The sequence below is a fragment of the Oryctolagus cuniculus genome, chromosome 8, assembly GCF_051225735.1.
Source record: "Oryctolagus cuniculus isolate XC-2025 breed Fujian yellow rabbit chromosome 8, ASM5122573v1, whole genome shotgun sequence".
NCBI lineage: Eukaryota > Metazoa > Chordata > Mammalia > Lagomorpha > Leporidae > Oryctolagus > Oryctolagus cuniculus.
The window spans coordinates 2,851,358-2,878,196 of record NC_142874.1 but is presented as its reverse complement, the minus strand read 5'-3'; the positions used below and the strand labels follow the sequence as shown (position 1 = coordinate 2,878,196).

At 38.5% G+C, this 26,839-nt stretch overlaps 1 protein-coding gene across 2 annotated transcripts; it reads left to right on the top strand.

Moving 5' to 3' along the window:
* The first annotated feature begins 3,402 nt into the window (after window positions 1-3,402).
* LOC138843421 (uncharacterized) lies at window positions 3,403-24,925 on the top strand. 2 transcript variants are annotated; one of them, XM_089301832.1, is made up of 4 exons: window positions 3,403-3,758; window positions 17,221-17,347; window positions 17,590-17,682; window positions 20,476-22,935. In XM_089301832.1, the coding sequence occupies exons 2-4, from the start codon at window positions 17,224-17,226 to the stop codon at window positions 22,365-22,367; spliced, it is 2,109 nt and encodes a 702-aa protein (XP_089157958.1). In that variant the 5' UTR covers window positions 3,403-3,758; window positions 17,221-17,223; the 3' UTR covers window positions 22,368-22,935. The 2 variants fall into 2 exon arrangements, 1 of the variants encoding a protein (XP_089157958.1); XR_016211520.1 differs by lacking the exon at window positions 20,476-22,935 and adding an exon at window positions 24,326-24,925 and having other exon boundaries at window positions 3,415-3,758.
* The last annotated feature ends 1,914 nt before the right edge of the window (window positions 24,926-26,839 follow it).

Below are 26,839 nucleotides of genomic sequence, written 5' to 3'. Positions count from 1 at the left end.
TTTGGATTTCCTCTTTTGGAAAATATCTATTGAGGTCCTTGGCCCATCTCTTAAGTGGGTTGTTTGTTTTGTTGTTGTGGAGCTTCTTGATTTCTTTGTAGATCCTGGTTATCAACCCTGATTATGTCTTCTAGTTTCTAAGTTAATATATCATAATGAGGGCCATTGTATATGGTAGCAGTTAAAATATTTGTTTGATGATTGACATAGAGTTTATAGAGAGCATATACTCATGAGATTGTGTCCTGGATTTATGGGGACACCATAAGTTGGTTGGAGGAAGCATTTTATTACTGATGAACATTAATGTACTGACAACACCTTGTCTTTTAAATAATGAAATCCAAATTCCTTCTGCCTTCATCTACCATAGTAAAGCATTGAAATTCTGTTGATTATACTTTTTAGATCTCACTTGTTGCCTCTTTATTCCCACTGCCATAGTTCCTTGGTTCTGATCCTACTAAATTACATTTAATAGACTTTTTAAAGCATTTTAATGCTAATTTTGTGTGATTTTTTAAAAAAGATATATTTATTTCTTTGAAAGGCAGAGTTACAGAGAGAGAGAGAGAGAGAGGTCTTTTACCTGATGGTTCATTCCCCAATTGGCTGCAATGTCAGGAGCTGTGCTGACCCAAAGCCAGAAGTCAGGAGCTTCTTCCAGGTCTCCCATGCAGATGCAGGAGCCCAAGGACTTGGACCATCTTCTACTGTTTTCCCAGGCCATAGCAAAGAGCTGGATTGAAAGAGGAGCAGCCAGGACTAGAATCAGCACCCATTAGGGATGCCAGCACTGCAGGCATCAGCTTTACCTGCCACGCCACAGTGCTGGCTCCTAATGAACTCTTTAATTGACTTTCTTGCCTTTTGTCTTCTTTACCTTTGTGTCCAAAGATTTTTGTGATTTGGCCCACTCTTCTTGGCTGTATTTGGTAGCTCAGTATCTCACTCCAATTTTTAGTGAAAGCAAGTAGGTGGTAGTTCTTTCTTCTTCTTTTTTTAAAGATTCATGCATTTATTTGAAAGGCAGAGTCACAGAGAGAGAGAGAGAGAGAGAGAGAGAGAGAGAGAGAAAGATTTTCCTTCACTGGTTCACTCCCCAAATGGCCACAAGAGTCAGAGCTGGGTTGTTTCAAAGTCAAGAGCCAGGAATTTCCTCTGGGTCTCCCATGTGGGTGCAGAAGCCCAAGTACTTGGACCATCATTTACAGCTTTCCCAGGCCATAGCAGAGAGCTAGATAGAAACTGGAGCAGTCAGGTTTCTAACAAGTTGCCCATATGGGATTATGGGATGCTGGCACTGTATGAGGTACAGCTCCTTCAAAACACCATATGAAAGAATGCTCAATAAATGCATATTAAATAAATGAATGGAATGCATTACATTGCTAGGGTGAACATTTAACCTGATTGGTCCTGGATGGTTCCTATTTCTACACTTCAATCTTGTATAGTTATTAACTTGGTCCTTTTATGATCAAACTTTTCTCAGAGCAACAAATTATATATTCAGCTGATTGTGGCAGTCATCAAATAGATTTCTATTTCCTTGTATCCTCTATTAGATAGTTATTGAAGGTCAGAAATCTTATTTTTATTTGTTATATCCTCATTTATTCATTCAACTAAGAGGCTTACTTTATCACGATGCTGAGTTTTAATGTCAAAGCAAGCATTTTTCTTGTCCTAATGAGGTTTTCAATCTGGCAAGAAAGAGCATCTACCCAAAGAATGTTCTGATCTAGTAAATGCTAGTGTGAAGCGAATGGATAAAGATTTATGCATTCCCAATCCAGCAGCTCTAATCCTATGAACTATAATTGAGAGAAGAATCATAAACATAGAACTCTATGTCATCCAGTTAACTATTTGCGTTTCTACTTTAAAACTTAAAAAACAAACAACACACATATACCTAAGAATACATAAAATTTGTATGCTATCTTGATATTAAACATAAGAAAAATGATCTTGGAATAATAGCAACTTTGAATTTCTTTCCTTTTTTAGACAAGGTATAAACCTATGCAGTTTTCTGTGTAGATAATCATTGTAGGTACTCTTTCTCTCTCTTTTTTTCCAGATGAGAAATCTGGGATTTAGAAACTGAACCCCAAGAAAAAAGAAAGATTTCTTAAACTAGTATTAGAATTTGGTTGGCTTTTAACATATACTTTTTAACTATATTGTTATGGGCAAATTCTAAACTCTTTCTGCCTCAGTTTCCTCTTTGTAAACTGATGATAATCCTGCCTCCAAAATTAACCTAAGGTATAAATGATGTGATGTAAGGCATTCAGTATCTTAACCTGGCTCCTAGAAGATACTCAGCAATGCTAGTTCTGTATCAGTTCCCCTGTTCGTTTCTGTACTTGGTGAATTAAAGGATGGTGTCAAATGATTTGAAACGAACATTGAACATCAATAAAACACAAATAAAAATTGTTTTCTTAAATCTGGATGTTAAACCATTCCATCTATACTCCTCTAAAAACTGTATTGCAATTATAGTCATTTATTATTTGAGAGAATCATTCCTGGAAGTGTTATGCCCAGTTTGATTGTCCCCAAAGACCACCAAGGAGCCGATACCACTGTAAAACACATGAGAATTCTATTACAGGTCCATGCCTGGGCTCTCAACTATCACCAACACAGCAGATTTGAATTGAGAGCCCCGACTCTTCAGTTAACAGGGGTTTTATAGGGTTTTTAGAGACATTCTATATATCATAGCACCATTTAGCAAATCATCTCATCTCATGGGAAATTCAAAGGACATCTCTTAGAATTGATTAGTGCATCCAGTGGTGGGAATGGCCCTAGTAAAGGTGGTTGGATGGCTTTGGGGCTGATGTCTCTTAAAGTGATTGGCTAAAGTATAGGGTCTGAGCTGCTGGGGTATAATGCCAAACTGCAGGGTCTCGGGAAGTTATCAATCACCTTAATTGCCTTGAGAAGACACCAGGAACTCTAGGTATTTCTCTGTTATCTGCTAATTGGCTGTTGCTGGGAGAGTTTACTGCAAGGGGAGTTCATTTATTTTATTTAGGAGCTTCTGGCTCAGGGTTCAGGGCCTGGTCAGGCCCGAGTTACAAGATGAAGGCCTATTTTAAAATAGTTGCACCTTGATCCAGGCTCAGGTCTCTCAGAAGAAAGCAACAAGTAATATTTTTCTGGAAAAAGACAAGAGGTTATGAAGGAGCCAGGATTTGGGGATCAATTAGCAGCAGTCGGTAACCACTCTTGAAAAACACCAATTTGAGATTTGGGGATGGGAAGGAAGGGCAGGAGGGATGTAAACAGAAGCAAATGCCCTTTGGTTTCCAGTCTGTCTCCAACCCAGACTGAAGTCCTTGGGGTGGGGAAAGTGGTAGTGGTCTCTCTAGGTATGCCCTATCATGGACTCCATTTCCCAGAGTCCCCGGTGTCCTTACGTATTCCGTGCTCCAAATGCCTGTGAGGGTGAATGTGGCAGAAAGTGTGTGCACCTGCGCATCACTGCCCATGTTGCCTGGAATTGGGAACTGAGGGAGTTCACTCACTGAGCGGCTGCATTGCTTTCTCCTGCATTCGCCAGGTCTCTTGCTGTGGAAGTGCAATCCCAGGCATCCTGCAGCCTGCCACCCTCTGCTACTAAGCCTCAGGATCTACCGCCTGTAGGTCACACTGCCAGGGACTTTTCCTGCACCCCACTCCCTGCTTTGCTCCCTGTCTGTCCTGAAGAAAGGGGACGTGCGCCTGGGACTTTTTTTGTAAGTATGGAGAACAGAAAGGGGGCATGGATGCATGTGTGGGAGAGGGGTGGATGTGAGGGGGGGCAGCGGATCCCAGACACTGTTCGCTTGCTTGCCAGGGAACCTGCAGGCTTCCCTGGGCACGGTAGGGGCTGGGACCCACGGTAGGAGCTGTTGAGTCTTCCACCGCTGCTTCCCCACCTCCCTGCGCCCAATCAGTCCCACATGCTACCTTGCTCAAACTTTCCTTAATGTGTCTTATGTAGTGGTTACTAGAGAGGGGGCACGGGATAGGAGAGCTTTACAAGCAGGGCAAGCAGAGGGACAGCCAAGGAAGGCAATGAGCCTCTCATTCTCTATATTTCAATAAGCGTGATTCACAGGTAGGATGGGTTGCAGAATTCCATCTGGCTAGGCCTCCTGCTGTTTCCCGAGGTTGTTTCAGCTGGGCGGGGCTCAGTGGCCTTGGCAAGGGGCCAAAGGCTGCAGGGGGTTGGGGAAGGAGACTCAGATTAGGATCTGCTTCTGCTCCTTGGTCCCCACCCTACACCTCAAAGGCCCAGAGGGGTGGGGTCCCCGTGGCACACCTGACAGCTGGGATCTGCTTACCCAGCTGACATTTTCTAGGCAGTGCAGCTTGATGGGTATGCGGTAGTTTTGTGGTTTGATGTCTGTTCTGTATTTTGTTAACAGACTTACCAATTTGGAGTTTGTGGCATGAAAACCTAGCTGATTATTTATTTGGCTGCTTTTTAGTTTCTATCTTCATCCTTCTCTCTTCTGTTAGCAAGGAAGTCAACTCTTATTACCTGCCACTGAACTCTTTGCAAAGTGAGATGTGAACCAAAGTTAATGCAAATCTATTGTGTGGGTCAGTAACTGGAGCTATTTTAATCTGGGTTTGGATAAAGTGGAGAACTCTAGAAACATACATACAGAAAAGTAACTTTTTCTCTGCCCAGTTCCTTACAGTCACCCAATGCTTCACCAAGCTATTTAAAGATTTGTTTGTTTTACTTGAGAGGCAGAGTTGCATACAGAAAGAGGGAGAGACAGAGAGGTCTTCCATCCCCTGACTCACTCTCCCAATGGCCGCAATAGCTGGAGCTGAGCTAATCTGAAGCTAGGAGCGAGGAGCTCCCTCTGGATCTCCCACATGGGTTCAGGGACCCAAGCAGTTGGGCCATCTTCTACTAAGCTGGATTGAAAGAGGAGCAGCTGGGACTAGAACTGGTGTCCATATGGGATGCTGGTGCCGCAGGAAAAGGCTTAGCCCATTACACCACAGCACCAGCCCCCAAGCTGATTATCTTACAGACCATACTGTTTTAATTAAGAAGTCCAGTTACTTTGCTTAAGTTTTGTGTTTAAGTCCATGACATTTTTGATATGAAAGATATTAGTTATAGATTTTCATAATGACTGTGGTCTGTGCCAGCCTCTATACAAGTTGTCAATGTGAGGAGGGGTAAGAAAGAAGAGGGAAAAGAAAAAGTGCCCCATCCTCCATACAGAGTTGCCCACATAGTGTAGATGTGGCCTTGAAAACTGTTGCTGTCTTTGAGTATAGTGAAGTTTTCACAAGAATAACTGTTTAAGTGACTCATGTATTCTATTAGAGTGGTGTTGCCACCGATTACTAATTTATGAATCTCATTTACCATAATGAGGTCATCTAGGAAGTAAAAATAGAAACTGAATCCTGGATCAAGGGTGTTAGTGTGACAGTTTTTCTCCTCTCAACCTCAATATGTTGTTTGTGACCTTTTCTCCAGTGTACTTCCTATCACAGTGCTTGTGAATGGACAAGTAGTTTTGTGTTTTTGCTGGGAAGAGCTGCTTCACACTCATGAAACAACTGTAAGACCACTTTCTGAGCAACCATGTTGTGTGCCCATTAATATGACTTGGGGATGGCCAAGAGCAGGACTCGTAGACTTGTCAGGCTAACTGGCTGTCCTTGGCACATCATTCCTTGTACTGCTATAAGTTTCTGGCATGTTATTTAAAATTTGTAAGAGATATGTTTCATATGAGATGCCTAAGATGGTAAGTAGCAGTGATGTCTTTAAGGAAAGGTGCCGTGTGAGGAAGCATTCTGGTGATGTCCATTCATCTGACCATTTATGGTAGTCATTGATGTCTACCACATGTTGTTAGGAGAAGAAAATCCTCTCTGAATTACATTAAGCCAGGAGGATTCATATGCAGTTTATCAAAGGTTTCTCTGTGTGAGGGAATAACCAAAATACTACATTGTATAGGTTTTTTTTTTTTTAAGATTTGCTTTATTTATTTCAAAGGCAGAGTTAAGAGAGAGAGAGAAGTCTTCCATCCACTGGTTCACTATCAAAATGGCTTCAACAGTTGGGATTGGGCCAGGCTGAAGCCAGGAGTCAGAAGCTAGGAGCTTCTTCCTGGTCTCCCACATGGGTACAGGGGCCCAAGCACTTGGCTGAAGCACTTGCTTTCCCAGGTGCATTAGCTGCAAGCTGGATTGGAAATAGAGCAGCTAGGTCTTGAACCAGCACCCATGTGGGATGTCAGCACTGCAGGAGGCTGCTTAACTCACTATGCCAGCCCCAGGTAGGTTTTTTCAAAGGGGAGGATAATTTTTTTTCTGATATGACTCTCAATATAAAGATTTTAATTGTAGTAGATGATGGTTTTTGGATATAATTTGAGTTTCATTAAATTTCTATTTAGTGTATATTTTTTGAAGTTAATGAGCCCTAGTATTTATCTTGTGTTATCATTACTTTGATAAACTTTCTTCCATTTCTCATTTAAACTACTTTAAAAAAAAAAACATTTACATTGTGTATTTGAATGACAGAGTGATAGAAAGAGAGGGATAGAGAGAGGTCTGTTTCACCCTCCAAATGGGCTGCAGTGGCCAGGGTAGGGTCAGAATGAAGCCAGAAGCCTGGAACTCCATTTGAGACTCCCATGCAGGTGGCAGGGATCCAAGTGCCAGGCCATCTTCTGCTGCCTTTCTCAGGAATATTAATAGGGAACTAGATTGGAAGTGGAGCAGCTGAGATTTGAACTGGTACTTATAGGGGATGCTGGCATTGTTGGCAGTAGCTTAACCCAGTGTGCCACAATGTTATCCCATCAATAGACTTTTTTAAAAAATATATATTTATTTATATGAAAGAATTATACAGAGAGAGAAGGAGAGGCAGAGAGAAAAGTCTTCCATCTACTGGTCCATTCCCCACTTGGCCACATGACTGGAGCTGCACCAATCTGAAGCTAGGAGCTTCTTCTGGGTCTCCCATGTGGGTACAGGGGCCCATGGACTTGGGCCATTTTTACTGCTTTTGTAGGCCATAGCAGAGAGCTGGATTGGAAGTGGAGCTGCCACTTCCATATGAGATGCTGGCACTGTAGGTGGTGGCTTTACCCTCTAGGCCACAGCGTAGGCCCCCATAATTAGACTTTTGAAGTGAAATCAATGGCTATGAAAATGTACAAGCTAAAGTTAAACAAGGGAAATAGAAAGAAGCTTCTTCTAACTACAATTGGTTCCAGAGACCTTTATTGGACATCAGCTCTGACTGGGCCAATAAGCAAAGCAAAAAAGTCAGAGCTTTAGTTAACATTTTGCTCTAAATCAGAGGTGGGGAATATCCATACTGTGGGCCATTATAAGGTCCATGAAAGCATTTGTTCTGGCCCTGCCAAGGCAACTTCAGGTGGGAATGGATAATCGATCTACAGTATGCTAATTTTTCAGTTGGTAATTTTATATGGTCCATGAATGATATAAATATACAAATGGCCCTGGAATAAAAAAAGTTCCCACTTCTGCAAAATGTTAATGGCAAATTCAATGCACTTCACACTCCTTTTTGTGACCTGTTATCTAAATCTGTAACTCTTTTTCTTTGATGAATTCATTGCTTGTTTATTTATTGAAGAGACTTAGAGAATCCCTGCCCACTGATTTACTACCCAAATGCCCACAGATGCCATGGTGAGGACCATGGCAAAAGCTGGTTGCTGAGGGCTCCATCCTGGTTTTCCATGTGAGTTTCATGTACCCAATCACTTAAGCAATCACCACTGCTTCCCACAGTCTGCTTTAATAGGAAGATGGATTCAGGAGCCATATCCGTATCCAGGAATTGAACTCACTCAAGTAAAAAAGACACAATATTTTTTTCACTTTTTTTAAAAGATTTATTTATTTGAAAGTCAGAGTTACTCAGAGAGAAGAGGCAGAGAGAGAGAGAGGTCTTCCATTTGATGGTCCACTCCCCAGTTGGCTGCAATGGCTGGAGCTGCACCAATCCAATGCCAGGAGCCAGGAGCTTCTTCCCAGTTGCCCACATGGGTGCAGGGGCCCAAGAACTTGGGCCACCTTCTACTGCTTTCCCAGGCCATAGCAGAGAGCTGGGTCAGAAGTGGAGCAGCCGGTTCTCGAATCAGCATCCATATTGGATGCTGGCACTTCAGGCCAGCGCCTATAAGGAATATGAAATTTCCAAGGGGTATATAAATACTGAGTGACTTGTTGAGGCACCAGGGAGGTGAATTCAGGCCCCTTGTCTGATTGGAGGGAGGAGGAGAAGCCACATGATGATAGCAGTGATAACAGTATTAGCAATGAATAGACCAGTATAAGGATCCATCTGAGTTCCAGTTTCCCCACAATGGCATTTTCAAAATACCAGTTTAATCTGGTTGTAAATCATGTAAGGATTGATCAGAAAAATTAAAGTGGGAAGGCCACCTTGATTTTTTTGATTATTAAGCTATGTATTTCATTAATCACTGAGAGTTCTGGAGGATATTTTTCCAACTGTTTGTTATGCTGTTATACATGGAAGTGTTTTACTAATTTCATTTTGTAGTAGTTCATTATTAGTACGTACAAATGCTTTTGCTTTTTAAAGTTGCATTTTAGCAATTTTGATTAATGTATACTAGTCATACATTATCATAGGATATAGTGCAATATTTGAACACATATACACAGTAGAAACTAATTAAGCTAGATAACTAGTTTTCCATTTCCTCTTCATAATTTGAGCCTACCAGCTCCTCTCCTCCAGTTCTTTACATAGTACCTAATATGGTGCACTCTAGTCATCAAACTGTATTATGGAACACCAGAAGCTACTTCTGCCTCCCTGTGCTTTGCTACCTGTTAGCAATACCCCTCTCTCCCAAGCTGCCACCCTTCTCAGCCTCTACTCATCACAATTCAGACCCATTTTTTTGTCACTTCAATATATGACAAGGAATGTGTGACATTTGTGTTTCTGTGTCTGGCTTATTTAAGTTATTTTTATATCTTTTAAAACATAGAGATACTTAAATTATTTTATTTTTTGTGTCCAAATGATGTTCCCTTGTCCACTGTCTCACTGATTGACAGCTAGATTTGTTCTAAATCATGAATGCTGTGAACTGTGTTGTAGTGACTGTAGGAAAATTGCTTTCTCTTTGATATTCTTATTTCATTTCCTTTTACTGTATAGCCAGCAGTAAGATAGCTATGTCATGTAGATTAATTTTTCTTTTCTGAGTAATGACCATACTGTTCTCCATAACTCCTGTACTAATTTACATTTTTACCTGTAGTATATGAGAGTTTTCTTTTCTCATATCCTCTCTAGCATTTATTTTCTTTTTTATATTTTTGGAATAAGTTATAATATTGTGGGTTTTTTCTATTGGTTTATTTATTTTTTATTAAGTATTTCATTGCTTATTTGAAAGAGTTAAATATAGAGAGGGAAAGACAGAGAGATCTCTCATCTGATAGCATATGCCACAAAGAGTTGCAACAACTGGGGCTGGGCCAGGCTCAAGTCAGGAGCTTCTTCTGGGTTTCCCACATGAAAAGCAGGGGCCCAAGTCCTTGGACCATGTTCTGCTGTCTTTCCAGGTGCATTAGCAGGTGTCTGAGTTGGAAGTGGAGTAGTTCAGAGTCAAATTGGCACTCCCATGGGATGCTGGCCTCACAATTGGCAGTTTACTCACTATGCCACAATGCCAGCCCCTCTCCCTATCATTTTAGTCCTCAAAAAGTCATTAACATCAGCATTCACCCCATTTCCTTTTCTCTCTGTTATTCAATTTATTGAAGTTTTATTTTTATTTCCACTATTCCTAATATTGCTCTTCCCAAGGTCATTAGTGATTACTGTGTTTGTTAAATGGAATTTTTGTTTTTAATTTTTACAGAGTGCACTTTGTAAAGTTCTACTGCATGCCAAACCCTCTTCTAGGCACAAAATATAGGCTCTTTTTCTCTTAACGGTTAATATGACAACATGCTCACAAGATAACATAAAGTACACTTTCACTGAGAATAAATTGTGTTATGAAAATGAAGCATAGTAATGGGATAAGTAACTAATCAGAACAAAGAATGGGTTTAGAAGGCATCATCTGACACATTTCCTAGCTCCCTCTTCAAACACTGTCTCCCTCAGCATACATAGTAACACATCTCCTTCAATTTCCTCTGTACTTCTGATTACTCCTTTTAAGTTCATTTGCAGTCTCATGTGCTTAAAATCAAATATTGATATTTCTCAGATGTTTACCATTGCAGTGGTTGTCTACACACTTTACAAATACATGTAGTGCTTGGCTAAACTCATCTACTCCTCATGACATCTTACTTTATGTTATATTAAATAAATTTACATTTCTCCTGAGCATAGAACACATATATATATGCAACTATGAGCTTCACAGTTCCTCAAAATCAATATGAACAAAAGTAAAAGTAAAACTTGCTTCCCCCTTGGTAAACCTTATCTCAGAATATGTCACCAACATTCCACTTTCTATAAAAGGTAAATATTTGGGAATAATCAATTCTTTCCCTTTTTTGTTCACTTACCTATGACTGGATGAGTGTATTCCTTACCTATTTTTCAAATCTCTTCATTCCACCTGCTACCTCCTTGGTCCCACCTTCCTTATATCTGCTGTCACCTACATAAATGAAATTACAATAGTTATCTAAGATGGCTCCCACTCTTGCTCTCAACTTCAGTCCATTCCCCAAGCAGCAAATTAAACACAATAGCTGTCACCTTATTTCTCTTTCATATCTTCATCTACACCACATGACTCTTCCACATCTCACTTCTGCCTACTTCTTCATCTTCATCTTTGTCAGTGGCCCCTGACCCCAACTCTGCTTTAATCACTGTGAACTTTTGCTCAGTTCCTGCTCCATACCTTGCCCTTAATATACTACTTGACATGTGAAAACCATGGCTCATGAAAACTACAGACTGTATAAATGAGTGAATCTTTTGAGGATCACAATTTCTTGGAGAAATGTAACAAGGAATAAAACAAAAATATCCTTGTTATACAGCAGGTATACTATTTTTAAAGCCACAGAGAAGAGACTAAATAGAAGTTCAGCAGAAGGAAAGTAGCGTGATACAAAAGTTTGTGGCAAGGCTAACAGGCACTGGTCAAGAATCTAACAAATCCATTAGAAAAAGAATAAAATTTTCTTCACCTCCTTCAATCATACAAATTATTTCAACCTAGGATAATGAGACAACTTTCCAATTTTTATATATTTTTTTCATCAGTTTAGAGGTTTTATTGTAGAAGGCTTTCATATCCTGGATTAAATTTATTGCATGATATTTTATTTTCTTGTGACAATTGTAAATATGTTTGCTCTTAAAATTTGCTTCCCACTAAGTTCATTATTATATACCAAAGTGCTACTGAATTCATTTTGTATTGTCAATTTTATTAAATTATCAGTTCCAGAATTCTCTTGATGATGTTCTTATTTATTTCCATATAGAACCATGTTATCTGCAAACAGAAATATAAATTTAAATTCTTACTTTCCTGTTTGAGTAGATATTTTCTCTTTTCGATTGTATTCATTTGAATCATTTCGTGTTTCTCTTAATTTAGCTAGAAAATTATTTTCTTCAAAGAATCAGCTCTTCATTTTTTTTTAAAAGACTGATTTATTTATTTTAAAGGCAGACTTACAGAGAAGTAGAGGCAGAGAAAGAGAGAGTGAGAGAGAGAGATAGAGAGAGTCTTCCATCTACTGGTTTACTCCCCAAGTGGCCACAATGGCCAGAACTGCACTCATTCAAAGCCAGGAGCCAGGAGCTTCTTCCAGGTCTCAGATGTGGGTTGAGGGGCCTAAGGACTTAGGCCATCTTTTACTGCTTTCCCAGGCCATAGCAGAGAGCTGGTTCAGAAGTGGAGCAGCCAGGACTTGCACTGTCTCCCATATGGGGTGCCAACACTACAGGCAGTGGCTTTACCTGCTATGCCACAATGCTGGTCCCTCTTCATTTTATTTTTAGTATTGATTAAGATTCTTCCTTATTTATTTCTGCTTTGATCTTTATTATTCCTTTTTTACTGCCTTGGATTTGACTTATTCTTGTTTTTTCTGGGTACTTGAGAAGGATAGTAGGTTCCTTATCTGATATCTTTATTGTGTTTCTATATGTTTGGCCAACTGAAGTCATAGTTTTAATTTCTATGTTTCCCTGATAACTGTGGGGACCTTCTAGGTGACTGCAGAGAACACTTGCAGAAATGAGGCTGTATTAGGTTGCTAACAAAATACCACAGATAGTGTCATTTTAATCAGAGAAATTTACTTCTCAGAGTTGTGGAGATTGAAAACACAAGATCAAAGTCATAACAAGCTTGATTTTCTTCTAGAGGCCTTTCTCCCAATGGACCTCACACATATGATATTATTTGTTCTGCTCAAAAGCAATTTCTCCAGGTAGAATCATATTGGCACTTAGCACTTAAAGGTATGAGTTTTAGGGAGGCACATTTCAGTCCATAACACTTATATGGGCTACATGGTCTGACTCAAAGACAGCCATCTCTGGGGAGGCTAGAGATGTTGAAATGAGTTTTAGGATTCTTAAAGTATTACTTTCAGAGCTAACTCCATTGAAAATTGTGCATGCATGCACACACACGGAAACAAAAATACTTGCACATATAAACACATACTACAGTGGAAATGCCTAATGGTTGTTACCTATAGGTAACATCAATACAATAACCATAAGGTGGCAAATTAGCAAACCATTAAAAAGAGTAATGGAGAGAATAAAAACAAAATCTGCCACTACAAAAATATGTAAATATATGTATATATGATATTCAATATTTATAGTTGCTAAAAGATAAATACTGATGTGTGGGAAATAAAACCTAAATCTTACCTCTCAATATTACAGACTATGCTGCATGGAGAATGTCTTCCCAAAACCATTCATTGGGTTAATGCTTTGGCATAGTATGTTAGGTCTTCAACTGCAGCGCTGGAATCCCATATGGGTGCCAATTCAAGTGCCTGCTGCTACACTTCCAGTTCTGCTCTTGGTAATGGCCAAGAAAGCAGTGAAAGATAGCCCAAGTACTAGGGCCCCTGCAACCATGTGGCAGACCCAGAGGAAGCTCCTAGCTCCTGGCTTTGGATCATCCCAGCTCCAGCCATTGTGGCCATATGGGGAGTAAACCAGTGGATAGAAGACCCCTCTTTCTGTCTCTCCTTCTTTATGTCCATAGCTGCTTCTCAAATAAAAATTGAATCTTTATAAAATATTGAAAAATCTTCACATTTTAAATTTCTGTTACTCAAAGCTAGCACAGAACTACATTATACATAGGAAAGATAGATTCTGAAAACCATAAATGTAATGCATTGTAGCAAAATTTTCACAAATACTTCTGATTTTCTCAACACTAGATACTAAATTAATAGTCACTGTGGGCCAGCGCCGCGGCTGACTAGGCTAATCCTCTGCCTTGCGGCACCAGCACACCGGGTTCTAGTCCCAGTCGGGGCGCCGGATTCTGTCCCAGTTGCCCCTCTTCCAGGCCAGCTCTCTGCTATGGTCAGGGAGTTCAGTGGAGGATGGCCCCAGTGCTTGGGCCCTGCACCCCATGGGAGAGCAGGAAAAGCACCTGGCTCCTGCCATCGGATCAGCGTGGTGCGCTGGCCACAGTGCACCGGCTGTGGCGGCCATGGGAGGGTAAACCAAAGGCAAAAGGAAGACCTTTCTCTCTGTCTCTCTCTCTCACTGTCCACTCTGCCTGTCAAAAAAAAAAAAAAAAAGAATAGTCGTTGTGGGTTTTTCATCTCTTTGACAACCACTTGTAGTACTTCACAGCTTTTCCAAATTTATCACTATGTGTGTTTTTCAAAACATGCACTGAATTTTACCAGTTTAATGAACATAAAATTGAATTTTAGTGGCACATATAATAAACATCTACAAAGCTTCCAAAACATAGAAATAATACCATGGATCAGATATGAGACTTACATTTGATTGAGTTCAATTCTTTTAAGCTAATTTGTCATTAGTATGTGGCAATTACAAATATAATTAATAATTAAGCATATAAGCATTAAAATTGAATGATTCATAGAATTTGGAAATGATCATGTGTAGCAGTGGGAACACGTTTTTTAGTAAAATTGATGAGGGTTACTTAAAATCTAAATAAGAAGCTATTCTAGTAAACTCCAAAGACATATAGGGAGTAAATAAATACCACAGAAAGTAAGAGCAAAGAGATTTGGTGCCAGTTGAAACCTGGTCTGCTTTCTTATCCCCTATCGTGACACAATGAAATGGAAACATCAGGATCCCTCTCCTCTCTACCACCAACTGAAGGGCAAGGCATCCTCATTTGTTCTGACTCCAGTTTCCTGTTGCCAAGAATATGTCCTGGGTGAATATGGCTGAGAAGTAGTGCCCCGTCCTATCTGAATGATGGAGGCTCTGTATTTGTCAAGAGAACACATGGATCCCATCTTCCACTATATGTTATGTCCACAGTAAGCATGTCTACAGAAATTGACCATATTTGTGGTGAATTTTGGTTGTAAGTTTTTGGGATAAGGAAGATCTCTCTCTCTCTCTCTCTCTCTCTCTCTCTCTGTTTTTCAAATAAGCAATTTTGTTTAAGAAATAACTCAATCCAAGTCTCTGACATGGCTCAAAGGCCTTCACCTACTTGAGTCATTGCTTCCCAGGAGGTGTTTTTCAGTATGTGATTTTGCAGGGAGCTGGAATTGAATCAGGAGGGGAGCAGCCACTCAAATGGTAATTTCTAGTGAATCTTGGCTAGATCTTATCTCTTCCACAAGCAGACCCCAGGGTTTTCCTGAAGATAACTGTGTCAAATAAGGAAAATCTGAGAAGGCAAATGCTTTACAATGTGTGTTTCTCTCACATGCCCTGATGTCTCATAGGTAAAGGAAGTGAAATGGTAAAATCCAAGGTCTTGTGAAGGGATGGATACAGGGAATGGTGTTATTTGAAATCATTACTGAAAAAGTATACTACATTAAATATATATTATGTATATTTGTTCCAATGCAATTTTGGCCAAAAATGTGATGCTGTAAATTGCATTCTTTCTATAGACTTTCAGGTCTAAAAATACAAGAAGTGTTCTAGTGTACACACATATATATGGAATCCTATATGGTATTTTTGAAATCATAGAAAAAGAATGAATTCAAAATGACTTTCTCTAATGTAAATTTTAGTGACAACATAATGTTTATCTCTTTGATAACCTCATTTATTTGGATAATCGCCCTTAAAGTTTTAATTTTTTTTACTATTATCTCATTATTTTACAAAATTTGTAGGCAGTGCTTTCTTAATTATTCCTCAGCTTGTAGTCAGTTTTCATTTTAGGAAATCTATAATTGTTTATTAATCAAAAAGGAAAATAAACATAACTTTGTTCTCAGAGAATATCCACAAATAAGATGAATGACAAATGTGTCATGATTATGAAACATTACATTCATCTAAGATAGGGCAGTTTGGTCTCTGTTCTTTCTGTTGCCATGACAAAATATATATTACATGTTTGAGTTGAACCTCAAAGCAAAATATCCTAAATCTTTTGGTTCATGATGTCCCAGTCTTTATCATCACATACATGACATAGTGGTCAACATTTTAGTGCTACCTTGAAAATAAATACTTAGAATTCTACAAAGGTAAAAATTGCCTAGTACTAACACACATATCCGTTAAATTCATTTCTGAATTTTTAGAGTAATGCAGTCCTTAATAGTTTTGAGGAGCTGAACTTGATTCAGGTATAGGATCCAAAATGTGGGGAAAAGAATCTAGTGCAGGTTATTTTGTTTTTGTAATATTTATTTATTGATTTGAAAAGAAGAGTTATAGAGATTGGGAGAGACAGGGAGAGAAAAAGAGATATCTTTCTGCTCCATTTCCCAAATGGCCACAGTGGCTGGGACTGGGCCAGGCTAAACCAAGAGCCTGGGACTCCGTCTTGGTCACCCATATTAGGGGATGGGGCCCAAATACTCAGGCCATCTTTCAGTACTCTTTCAGACGTATTAGCAATGGAGCTGGGTTGCAATAGAGAGGCAGGAGTCAAATTGTATGCTCACAAAGGATGACAGGATTGCAGATGGAGGCTTAACCTGCTACATCACATTGCAGATGCCTACTTCAGTTTCTTAAATCTTTATGCATTTCTCTCAATTAGTCACAAATGCAGATTGTAGTGCAGACTTCCCCAAGTACTGTTTTTAGGCAAATAATTCCATTGTTTTCCTTTAATTTGATGTTATTTCAGTTCTTCAAATGTTCATCAGTAGAATAATCATAGACAAAGCCAAAAGCTATTTTCTATTGTCTGTCTTACCTCAATGTTCTTATTTAAAAATATTTATGAGCTTGATAGGGAAAGAAGTTAAAGGACAGAAAGAGAGAGAGAGAGAGAGTGAGAGAGAGAGAGAGAGCTCCCATGCATTTATTCATTCCCTAAATAACCATACCAAGCAGAGGTGAGCAGGATTGAATCCAGGAGTTAGGAATGGAGTCTATGCCTGCCTCGTTGGTGGCAGCACTACTGCTTCCCCAGTTCTGCATTAGCTGAGAGCCGGAAACTAGAACTGGCACTGGAAATCCAAGTTGGGCACTCTGAAGTAGAACTAGGGTTTCTTAGCTGGCATCATAAACACTAAACTAAATGCTTGCCCTCTCTTTAAAATATTTGTCCTCTGCCATATTTGAAGTGAATATGGATGATGTTTTCCTGGAAATTCTTCTGTGTTCATTCTCATTAAGGCTTCACTGATAGGATCTTGTCTTTTTCCCTAAATACGTCTAAATTCTTCACTTTAACATTGCTCACTCAAAGTTAATATTATCCCCCTTTCAGTCTGTTATGTAATTCCTCTGGACAGATGTAGCCCTTTTGATCTGAAACTCCTGTTTCCCTCTGGCTTGGGCATTTTTCACTGCTTTCAGACAATAGTTTGACTCCCTGTTTAATGCTTCTTATGTGATTGTCCAAATGCTCCAGTCTAAAATGAAACCACATCCTTCCTTCTTCCTTCATACCTGTATACAACATACACAGCTTTTAGTGTTTGTTTTGTGACAGAGTTCATATGTTGACCAGAGGTGTTCTATTACAGGTGATGATAGGATTTGAAGACCTGGCTGTGTATTTCACCTGGAAAGAATGGCAGAACATGAACAATGCTCAAAAAATCTTGTACAGGGATGTGATGCTGGAGACCTACAGCATCCTGTTCTCCTTGGGTGAGTGACACCCATCACATTCCCAATGGTAACATTTTCTGCTATTTGACAAATAAGTAAACACTTTATAAAGTATAATGTTTGGAAGGTGTAGAATTTGAGAACATGAATAATCTGAATTTCTAACATCCAGGAAGGATTCAAATTGGTACCTTTATTGCAGAGCACCTGGACCAAGCTCTAGTCTTTTAAATAACCCAACATTGTGATTTCACAAAGTCTGACATTGTTTCCATTAATAGGGCACTGCATGACCAAACCTGATTTGATCTTGAAGTTGGAGCAAGGAGTAGAACCCTGGATGGTGGAAGAATGCTTGCATCAGAGCCATCCAGGTCAGTCTGCACATAATGGGCAGGGAGGCCAAGTAGAAGCAGTGCAGCAGATGTTGACTGGTGCTCTTTCCATGAATTTTTCTCAAGTCTTACTCCTGATGACATCTGTATTTGTAAATCAGGTATTCTAGAATATCTGGGGATACCAATGTCTGTCTCTTTTTTTCTTGGTGAAGATATTCTTAAATTAAAAAAAATATAATGCTTTTCTGATGTTACTAAGGGTTTTTTTTTCCAGGTTAGATTCATTCTACAAATTCTAACTTGTCATTCTCCACACTTTCATACCTTTTCCTTCATGCATTTATTAACTCCTTCAGTGGCTGGCAACCCTCTCTTTCATTCTCTTTGTGCCTCAATCTTTGTCTCTTTGGCTTTGAAGTAAGTTAATAAATGAGTAAATGCTAAAAGATGATCAGGAATAAGCCTCTGTGCTGTGACATCAAAAATCATAAAGCTAAGCATGAACTTGTATAGGAACATGAAAATAAGTGGTCCTAGACTCATCAAGAAATTCATGAGTTTCTGATTCCCAAGGTCAAGTAACCTCATATGTTCATGTTGAATGGCTCAGATTTGTTTGGGAGAAGAGTTTGAATTATGAATTCTTATTTTTCATTGTCATTGAAAAACAAGAAAATAACAAAACAGCATAGGAAATGAAGTGTTCTGTGAAAATAGGAGGCAACTAATCAAAAGCCTTGAGAAACTCAAATTATCACAGAGGAGTGTTTGTAGAAAGAATTGAGAGGAGATAACCACAGCTGGTGTTTTCAGAATTAGTTAGAAAACACTTTTCAAGTGATCTCTGTTAAATATAAGAGTGGGAATAAGAGAGGGAGGAGATGTATAGTTTGCGACATGCTCAATCAGACTTGCCCCAAATGGTAGAGTTAGAAATGTACCAAGGATTCCAATTCAATCCCATCAAGGTGGCATGTACCAATGCCATCTCACTAGTACAAGTGATCAGTTTCAGTCCACAATTGATCATAATGAGAGGATTAAGAGTCAAAGGGATCACATAAACAAGACTAGTGCCTGCTAATACTAACTGAAAGAATTAAAAAGAAGAGAATGATCCAACATGGGAAGCGGGATACAAGGAAGGCTCAAGAATGGCAGATGTCCTAAATAGCATTATGGCCTCAGAATCAGCCCTTAAGGCATTCGGATCTGGCTGAAGAGCCCATGAGAGTATTTCAGGCATGGAAAGCCAAGACACTCTGGCAAAAAAAATGACCTAAATGAAAGATCTCTGCAAGTGAGATCCCAGTGGAAAGAATGGGCCATCAAAGAAGGAGGTACCTTTCTCTGAAGAGAGGAAAGAACTTCCACTTTGACTATGACCTTGTCCAAACATGATCAGAGTTGGCAAACTCAAAAGGCTTCCATAACCTTGGCAACGCATGACAAGAGCCTAGGGTGATTACTGACACCATAAACAAGCGTGTCAATTTGTTAAGTCAACAACAGGAGTCGCTGTGCACTTATTCCTCATGTAGGATCTCTGTCCTTAATGTGTTGCACAATGTGAATTAATGCTATAACTGGTACTCAAACAGTACTGTACACTTTGTGTTTCTGTGTGGGTGCAAACTGTTAATCTTTTTCTTAATATATACTAAATTGATCTTCTGTACATAAAGATAATTGAAAATGAATCTTGATGTGAATGGGATGGGAGAGGGAGTGGGAGATGGGAGGGTTGTGGGTAGGAGGGAAGATATGTGGGGGGAAAAGCCACTATAATCTAAAGGCTGTACTTTGGAAATTTATATTTATTAAATAAAAGTTAAAAAAAAATAAGAAAACACTTTTCAAAGAAAGTGAGCACCCCGTGGGTTGTAGAAACAAATTCTTTAAACTGGTATCAAGTTTCTACCCAAGATGGTATACTGTGACTTTTCTGTACCAGTAACAGATATGAGAAGCTGAAGATGTCAGATTTACTTAGGAATATGGGGAAGCTGTCATAGATTGCAGATAAAAGTTTTTCATTTGAAAAATCCTACAAACCCCAGGGAAGACTAAACATGAGGAAACATACACTCATATACTATTCCTTAAATGTGATCCTGTTTGGAATACAAACACATTTCACTCTTCACCTGAAGGTAAATGATCCAGTAAAACTTTCTCGTATTTCTGAAATATTAGAGAAGCCCAAAATACACAATTTTTCTAAATATAAACTGGAGCAAAAGCACAAGGAAAAAAATGTTTGCTAGGCAAGGGGTGAAAATTTTTGCTAAATATTTGTCTAATCTTTGAAAACTTGTGTAGTTGTTTCATCTCTGATAAAAGCAGAATGTCAATGAGTAGAGAGAGATCTTTTAACTCACTGTCTGCAAATGACTGCAACAGTTAGGTCTGACTAGTCTGATGCCAATATCCTGGAATTCTATTTAGTCTTCTCTGGTGTATCACAGGGTCCCAAACACATAAACCGTCATCTGTAGCCTCCCAGGTTACATAAGCAGAGAGTTATATTCAAAGCAGAGAGTTGTATTGGAGACAAGAGTAGTCAGGTTTCAAACTGGCATATCTGAACAGAATTCAAGTAGTGAACACAATCATGATTGAGCATTGGGAGACTATTGATACTATTCAATATATTAATGTGTTAAGGAGAAAAGCCATATAATAATCATAACTAAGTTTCTCATATTGATTTTGTTAATATCTTATGCCAATTGAATAATAAGTAACTTGATTCAATTTACATAAGTTATCAAGGAGAAAGTTCTATGTGATTCAGTGAAGTGGTTGTTTATTTTTTTCTCATTTCAGTTGCTGTGAAAAGGGATGACCTGATTAGGACCAACCAGGAATGTCAGGACAAAAGTCTGAATCTTAATGTTATGAAAAATAACAACACATCAACTCCAAAGAGAGTTGAATTAAGAAAAACATTTAATTTATGTTCAAGCCATATTCCAAAACTAAATATCAGAAAGGGAAATTATTTAAGAATGAAACCTGAAGAATGCAATGTATGTCACAATGTGTATCCCCAAAGGGGGTCTGATCAACTACAAGCTGAAGAGAAATTTGATTCCACTAAGGTACCTGGGAACTCTCTCCAGTTCTGTGAGCCTCTTAATCAGTGTCACAAGATTCAGACTGTGAATCAGACATTTGAGCATATTGGACAAGGGAAAGGCTTCACAAGGAAGATGTTCTTTAAATCTGAGAAGGTTCATAAGGGAGAAACCTGTAATAAGTCAACTATCACTGTTGGAAAGGCAACTCAAATAATAAATGCTTTCCACAAAAGCTCTAACCTCAGTACGTGTCAACAAACCCACATAAGAGAGAAATTTTATGAATATATTAGATATGTGGAACCTGTTATTTACCAATCACATCTTGCCATAAATCAGAGACCATATGTAGAGAAAAAACTCCATGCAGGTAAACCTTGTGAAAAATCTTTCAGTTGTGAGTCCTGCCATAACATCCATCACCGTACTCACATACAGGGAAACCCCCATATGTGTATTGAATGTGGAGAGACCACTCACCAGGAGTCAGATCTCATTAGACAACAGAAAATTCACATACAGATGAAACCTCATGAGTGTACTGATAGTAGAAAAGTCTTTTTCCCAAAACCGTACATCATAACACAACAGAGAATTCACATAGAGGAGAAACCTCATGAATATAATGACTATGGAAAAGACTTTTTGAACAAGTCCAACCTCATCAATCAGCAGAGAATTCACAAAGGGAAGAAGCATTATGAATGCAATGAATATGGAAAAGCCTTTGGTCATAAATCAAACCTCAAAATGCATCAGAGAATTCACACAGGGGAGAAACCTTATAAATGTTTTGACTGTGGAAAAGTCTTTGGCCGGAAGTCAAGCATCATCATTCATCAAAGAGTTCACACTGGGGAGAAACATGAATGTAATGTCTGTAGAAAAGCTTTTGGCCAGAAATCAAATCTCATGAGGCATCAGAGAATTCACACAGGGGAGAAACCTCATAAATGTAATGACTGTGGAAAAGCCTTTGGCCAGAAGACCAACCTAATAGTGCATCAGAGAATTCACACAGGTGAGAAACCTTATGAATGTAATGACTGTGGAAAAGCCTTTGGCCATAAGACCAACCTAATAATGCATCAGAGAATTCACACAGGGGAGAAACCTTATGAATGTAGTAACTGTGGAAAAGCCTTTGGCCATAAGACAAGCCTAATAATGCATCAGAGAATTCACACAGGTGAGAAACCTTATGAATGCAAGGAATGTGGAAAAGCCTTTGGCCAGAAGGCAAGCCTAATAATGCATCAGAGAATTCACACAGGGGAGAAACCTTATGAATGCAAGGAATGTGGAAAAGCCTTTGGCAAGAAGTCAACAATCACTAGACATCAGAGAATTCATACAGGGGAGAAACCTTATGAATGTAATAACTGTGGAAAAGCCTTTGGCCAGAAGGAAAGCCTAATAATGCATCAGAGAACTCACACAGGTGAAAAACCTTATGAATGTAATAACTGTGGAAAAGCCTTTGGCCAGAAGGCAAGCCTAATAATGCATCAGAGAATTCACACAGGGGAGAAACCTTATGAATGTAATAACTGTGGAAAAGCCTTTGGCCGGAAGGCAAGCCTAATAATGCATCAGAGAATTCACACAGGGGAGAAACCTTATGAATGTAATGACTGAGGAAAAGCCTTTGGAAATATATCACAACTCAATGCATCAGAGAATTAACACAGGAGAGAAATGTCATGAATGTAATGACTGGAAAAGTCTTTTGTGAAAAATCACAACTCCTATACACCAGAAAATTCACACAGGTGAGAAACCTTATTAAGCTAATGACTATTGGAAAGGTCTTTGGCCAAAAATCAGACCTTATTGAACACCAGAGAATTCACACAGGGCAGGAGCCTTATGAATGTAATGTATGTGAAAAAGCCTTTGACAATAAGTGAGAAGAACTCAATGCACCAGAGAATTCACACAAGGAGAAACCTTATGAATGTAATGACTCAGAAACTTTTTAACTATAATTCAACCCTAACTGCACATCATCAAATCATATAGGGGAAAACCCTTTTGAATGTAATGCATGTGAAAAAGCCTTTATCTGGAAGTCACACCTCTTAAGACATCAGAAATCACATGGGGGGGAAACCTTATGGATATAATGAGTGTTAGAAAGCTCTTTGCCAAAATCATGCCTTATAACATCAGAGAATTTAGAGTAGAGACTTTTGAGTGTAATAAATGTAAGAGATCCTTTTGTCAGAAGTAATGCCCCATAACACATCATGGAATTCAAACAAAGGAAATAGTTTAAGAATATACTGAATGTGGAAGAGCTTTTTCCCAAAATCAATGTAACCTTTGTGACAAAGCCTTTTGTTAGAAACCATGGCCCATACAACAGGGACTCATGTAAAGGAGAAAGCTAATGAATGTTATTAGTGTGAAAAACATCATTCTTCCAAAATCAATTGTTATAATCAAAGAATTCGCACAGGGGTTTTCTTACAAGTGTAATGAATGTTGAAAAGTATTTTCCGGGAATTCATGCTTACATTGATACAGAATTCAAAAAATATGACAAAACAGTTAGCCAGAAATTAGATATCAATAGACATCAGAGAATCCATAAAGAAAAAAATAAATGTAAGGAATGTTTAAAAAAATTCATCTCCTGTTAATCTGTCTTTAGTTCACAAGAAGTGACTCAGAAATGAGATTACCATAAGTCATCTCTCAATGGTTAGCTGAGAACTCACCAAAGAGAAAATCCTTTGATTGTAATGTAATTGGAAAAACCTTTACTGTAAGGCAAACTTCTGCACTACTTAGCAAGATTACAGGGAGAAGTTTCTGAAAATGTCATGTGTTTAGAATTCTTAGATACAATCACACCTCAGCAAGTGTTAGGCAATTCACATGATGAATTGTGACTGAGACAGGTTAACCATTCTTCAGAAATTCTTTCTCTTATATAACCTGTGCTTTTAGTTTCCCATTATTGTGAGACCAAGTAAATGACCTATGCTTTCATGTATAAATTTTGCTAACAAATATTCAATGGTTGATTCAACAGTTACTTGGAATACCTTCACCAATTACAAAGTTATTGTATAGCAGTTTTACCTCCTGCCTAGGATTCTTTCCCCACATTATTGTAGTATTGTAGTACAAAGAAGTGATGTGACCATAGGCGTGTGAACTGAACTGACACATGTTCCAGCCATCATTCTGTACTCCAGCCCTGGGTGATGAGTGTTGTGTCCAGTATAGGGAATGAGCCTGTGGTCACCTGTATACTCATGTGAACTTTCAAGTTATCTGTGTGCATGTCTGGATTAGACTATACTGCCTGAGGTCTGTTTGAATATTCAGGTAGGACTTTTTGCACACATCACCTTCACTATATAATGGGACTATCTCAAATCCTATAAATTGCTCTTTGTCTCCTAAATTTTCTTGGATTACTGAGTTGCAATCCATTTTAAAATATTTCACTTACAATCCCCTATTTTATACTTTTCTTCCTTTAATTTCTTGCACAGAAACAATAATTTGGGTAGTATTACTTTGTACTGCTAAAAGTGACCCTCATTTTTATTGAAAATGTGTGTTTTCATCCTTTTCCAAAGGCAAAAGGAGGCTTATACTCAAAATGAAAATCAATGTCATCATGAAGGCAAAGATGAAAGTCATCTAATCATAAAGACAGAGGCTACCAGAAGCTGAAGTTGGCAATGAAGAGATTATTCTGTAGATACTGGCTGGAGCACAGACCTCACTCCCTGCATTGCATTTTGAGCCAGAGAGAGTGATTTCACTTTTATCCTTCAAAGAGTGACAGTATACATTTTACTTTTTTTAAGTCATTAAGCTTGTGATAATTTTTGACAGTAACAATAGGTAACCAGATTCTCTTACTACTAACCTGGAAGTGACTGAAATTTCATGAAACGTGAGCACAATCTAGTGGTAGAAGTATAAAAACTGATCATATCTGGGAAAACTGACAAAAACTTGCTAGTAGGGTCAACGGATGGATCAATTAGCTCCCTGATCCACATCTAATTATTTCCTTATAATTATCATTGTTGGAATATAAATAATGCAGTATGCCTCTAGAAGCCATTTCTTAATTATGGATGGAATATAATTCTTTTGGTTTATTTGTTTTGTGTCATTTTTGCTTTTCCAATGTTTTTAATCACTGATGCCTCAATAAATTCTTTTTTTCTAAAGTTAAATGTGATCTATTTTATTTAGAAATAATACTCAGGGACCTGCAGAGGACAGTTATTGTCAGAAATCCACTAATTTCTTTGAATTTTTGTTTTGGTGTTAATTTCCAACATGTGTTATGAGTTCTATTGAAAGAGACACTGGTTAGTTTGCTGACTGATGATGCCATAATTTCTTATGACAAGTAATTGTACATTTTCTGGCTGGGAGTCTTGCTTTCCTCTATAATTAAGGAGTCTATTTCTCTATGGGCTTTGTTTGATTATCTATGACTTGATCAGGGTGGGGGATATTTTGACCTGCTTGTATTTATTGCCATCTTAATTTTGTTTTACTTCAAAACAAGGCTGAGACAGGAGCATATATGAGGGTCTTATATGGGACTTGATGCCAGATGAAGAGTGAGGGCATAGAAAATATGAGAAGGGGAAGCAAGTTCACAGAAGAAAATGCTGGTGAATTGGTAGCTAATGTGAGCCAGCTGGTATCCATATCAATTGTAACTGTATCCAGCCAAGAATTTGCTATCAACTGATGTCCTAAGATTTGGAGTCTGATGCCATTGTGAATTGCTGGATATTGTCTGTGAACTTTTTATAGCTCTGTTAACTTTAGTGAGCTTTAAGAGAGCCTGGCATAGTCAATCTAGATGAATGAAAGATCTTTGTAGATTTGTTATAGCAAAAAGTTCCTGGTGATGAAGAACAGGTCATATGGGGCCACTTAATAGAAACACAGTTAGCCACAATACTGAAGGAATGAAATGTTGTGAACAAGTATTATATTATGGATTCAAGTTTAAAATTAGTTGATTTGGAGAAAGATCTTTGGTGCAGTGCTTAATAAAGCACTTGGGATGTCTGAATACCTAGATTTGAGTCCAGCTTCATTTCTGATTCTAGTTGCCTGATACTACACATATTTGGATGTTGCCATTCAAATTGGAAGACCAAATTGAGTTCTAACATCCTGGCTTTAAGCTGTGCTGATTCAAGTGCCAGCAGCTCCACTTCTGATTTAGCACTCTGTAATGTGCCTAGGAAAGCGGCTTAAGATGGCCCAAGTGCTTGGACCATGCATCCATGTGGGAGACTCTGAAAAAGCTCCTGGCTCATGGTTTCAGAACTGTTCAGTTCCAGCCATTGCAGCCATTTGGGGTATGAACCAGCAGATGGAAGACCTCTAGCTCCCTCTGTCTCTCTGCCTCTGCCTTTTCCCTCTCTGTAACTCTTTCAAATGAATAAATAAATTTTACAAAAACCAAAAGATTACATAAGTTTACTAATCCCTGTCCCCCTTAAGGTAAAATATCAGTCAATGATTTCTTATGTGTCTGCCCTGGATGGACAGGTATACAGTAGCTCAGCTCTGAGGGTCCAAAAGAGAAGATGCTCTTGGTGGGGTCAACCATGGCTTCTCAGGAATGGCATTGTACAACCATAAATCCAGAGACTAGATATTGAATAAACACAGCATTTTCAAAATGGTGAACAAGAATTTAACCCATGAAATTTTCACATCAGGTTTGGACTAGACCATTTGGGATATAAAGTATTTTATCATGAGATTAAAATTAAGATCACAAATAGAAGTCTTTATAATTTTTATTCAAATTATACAAATTGCATGTACTTCATATGTACAGATTCAGAAACAGTGATAATTTCAACCCTGCCCTCCATACAACACATGTGCCCACCCTTTTTCTTCCCCCATCCCATTCTTATTTTTAACAAATATCTATTTTCAATTTGTTATAAAAATAACCATGCTCTAAGTAGAGTTCAACAAATAGTATGAAGAAAAAAACACAAAAGAACATTGAACCTGAACAGTAGAGACAAAGACTTAAAAGTCACTGCAAGGGCTTTCAATGTGGTGCAGTGGGTTAAAGCCCTAGCCTGCAG

Bases quoted from the DNA above. Each gene is read 5' to 3' on its own strand.
- LOC138843421 (XM_089301832.1), top strand. From the start codon at position 17,224: ATGATAGGATTTGAAGACCTGGCTGTGTATTTCACCTGGAAAGAATGG. The intron at 17,348-17,589 runs GTGAGTGACACC...TTCCATTAATAG, and splicing joins CAGCATCCTGTTCTCCTTGG to GGCACTGCATGACCAAACCT. The intron at 17,683-20,475 runs GTCAGTCTGCAC...TTCTCATTTCAG, and splicing joins CTTGCATCAGAGCCATCCAG to TTGCTGTGAAAAGGGATGAC.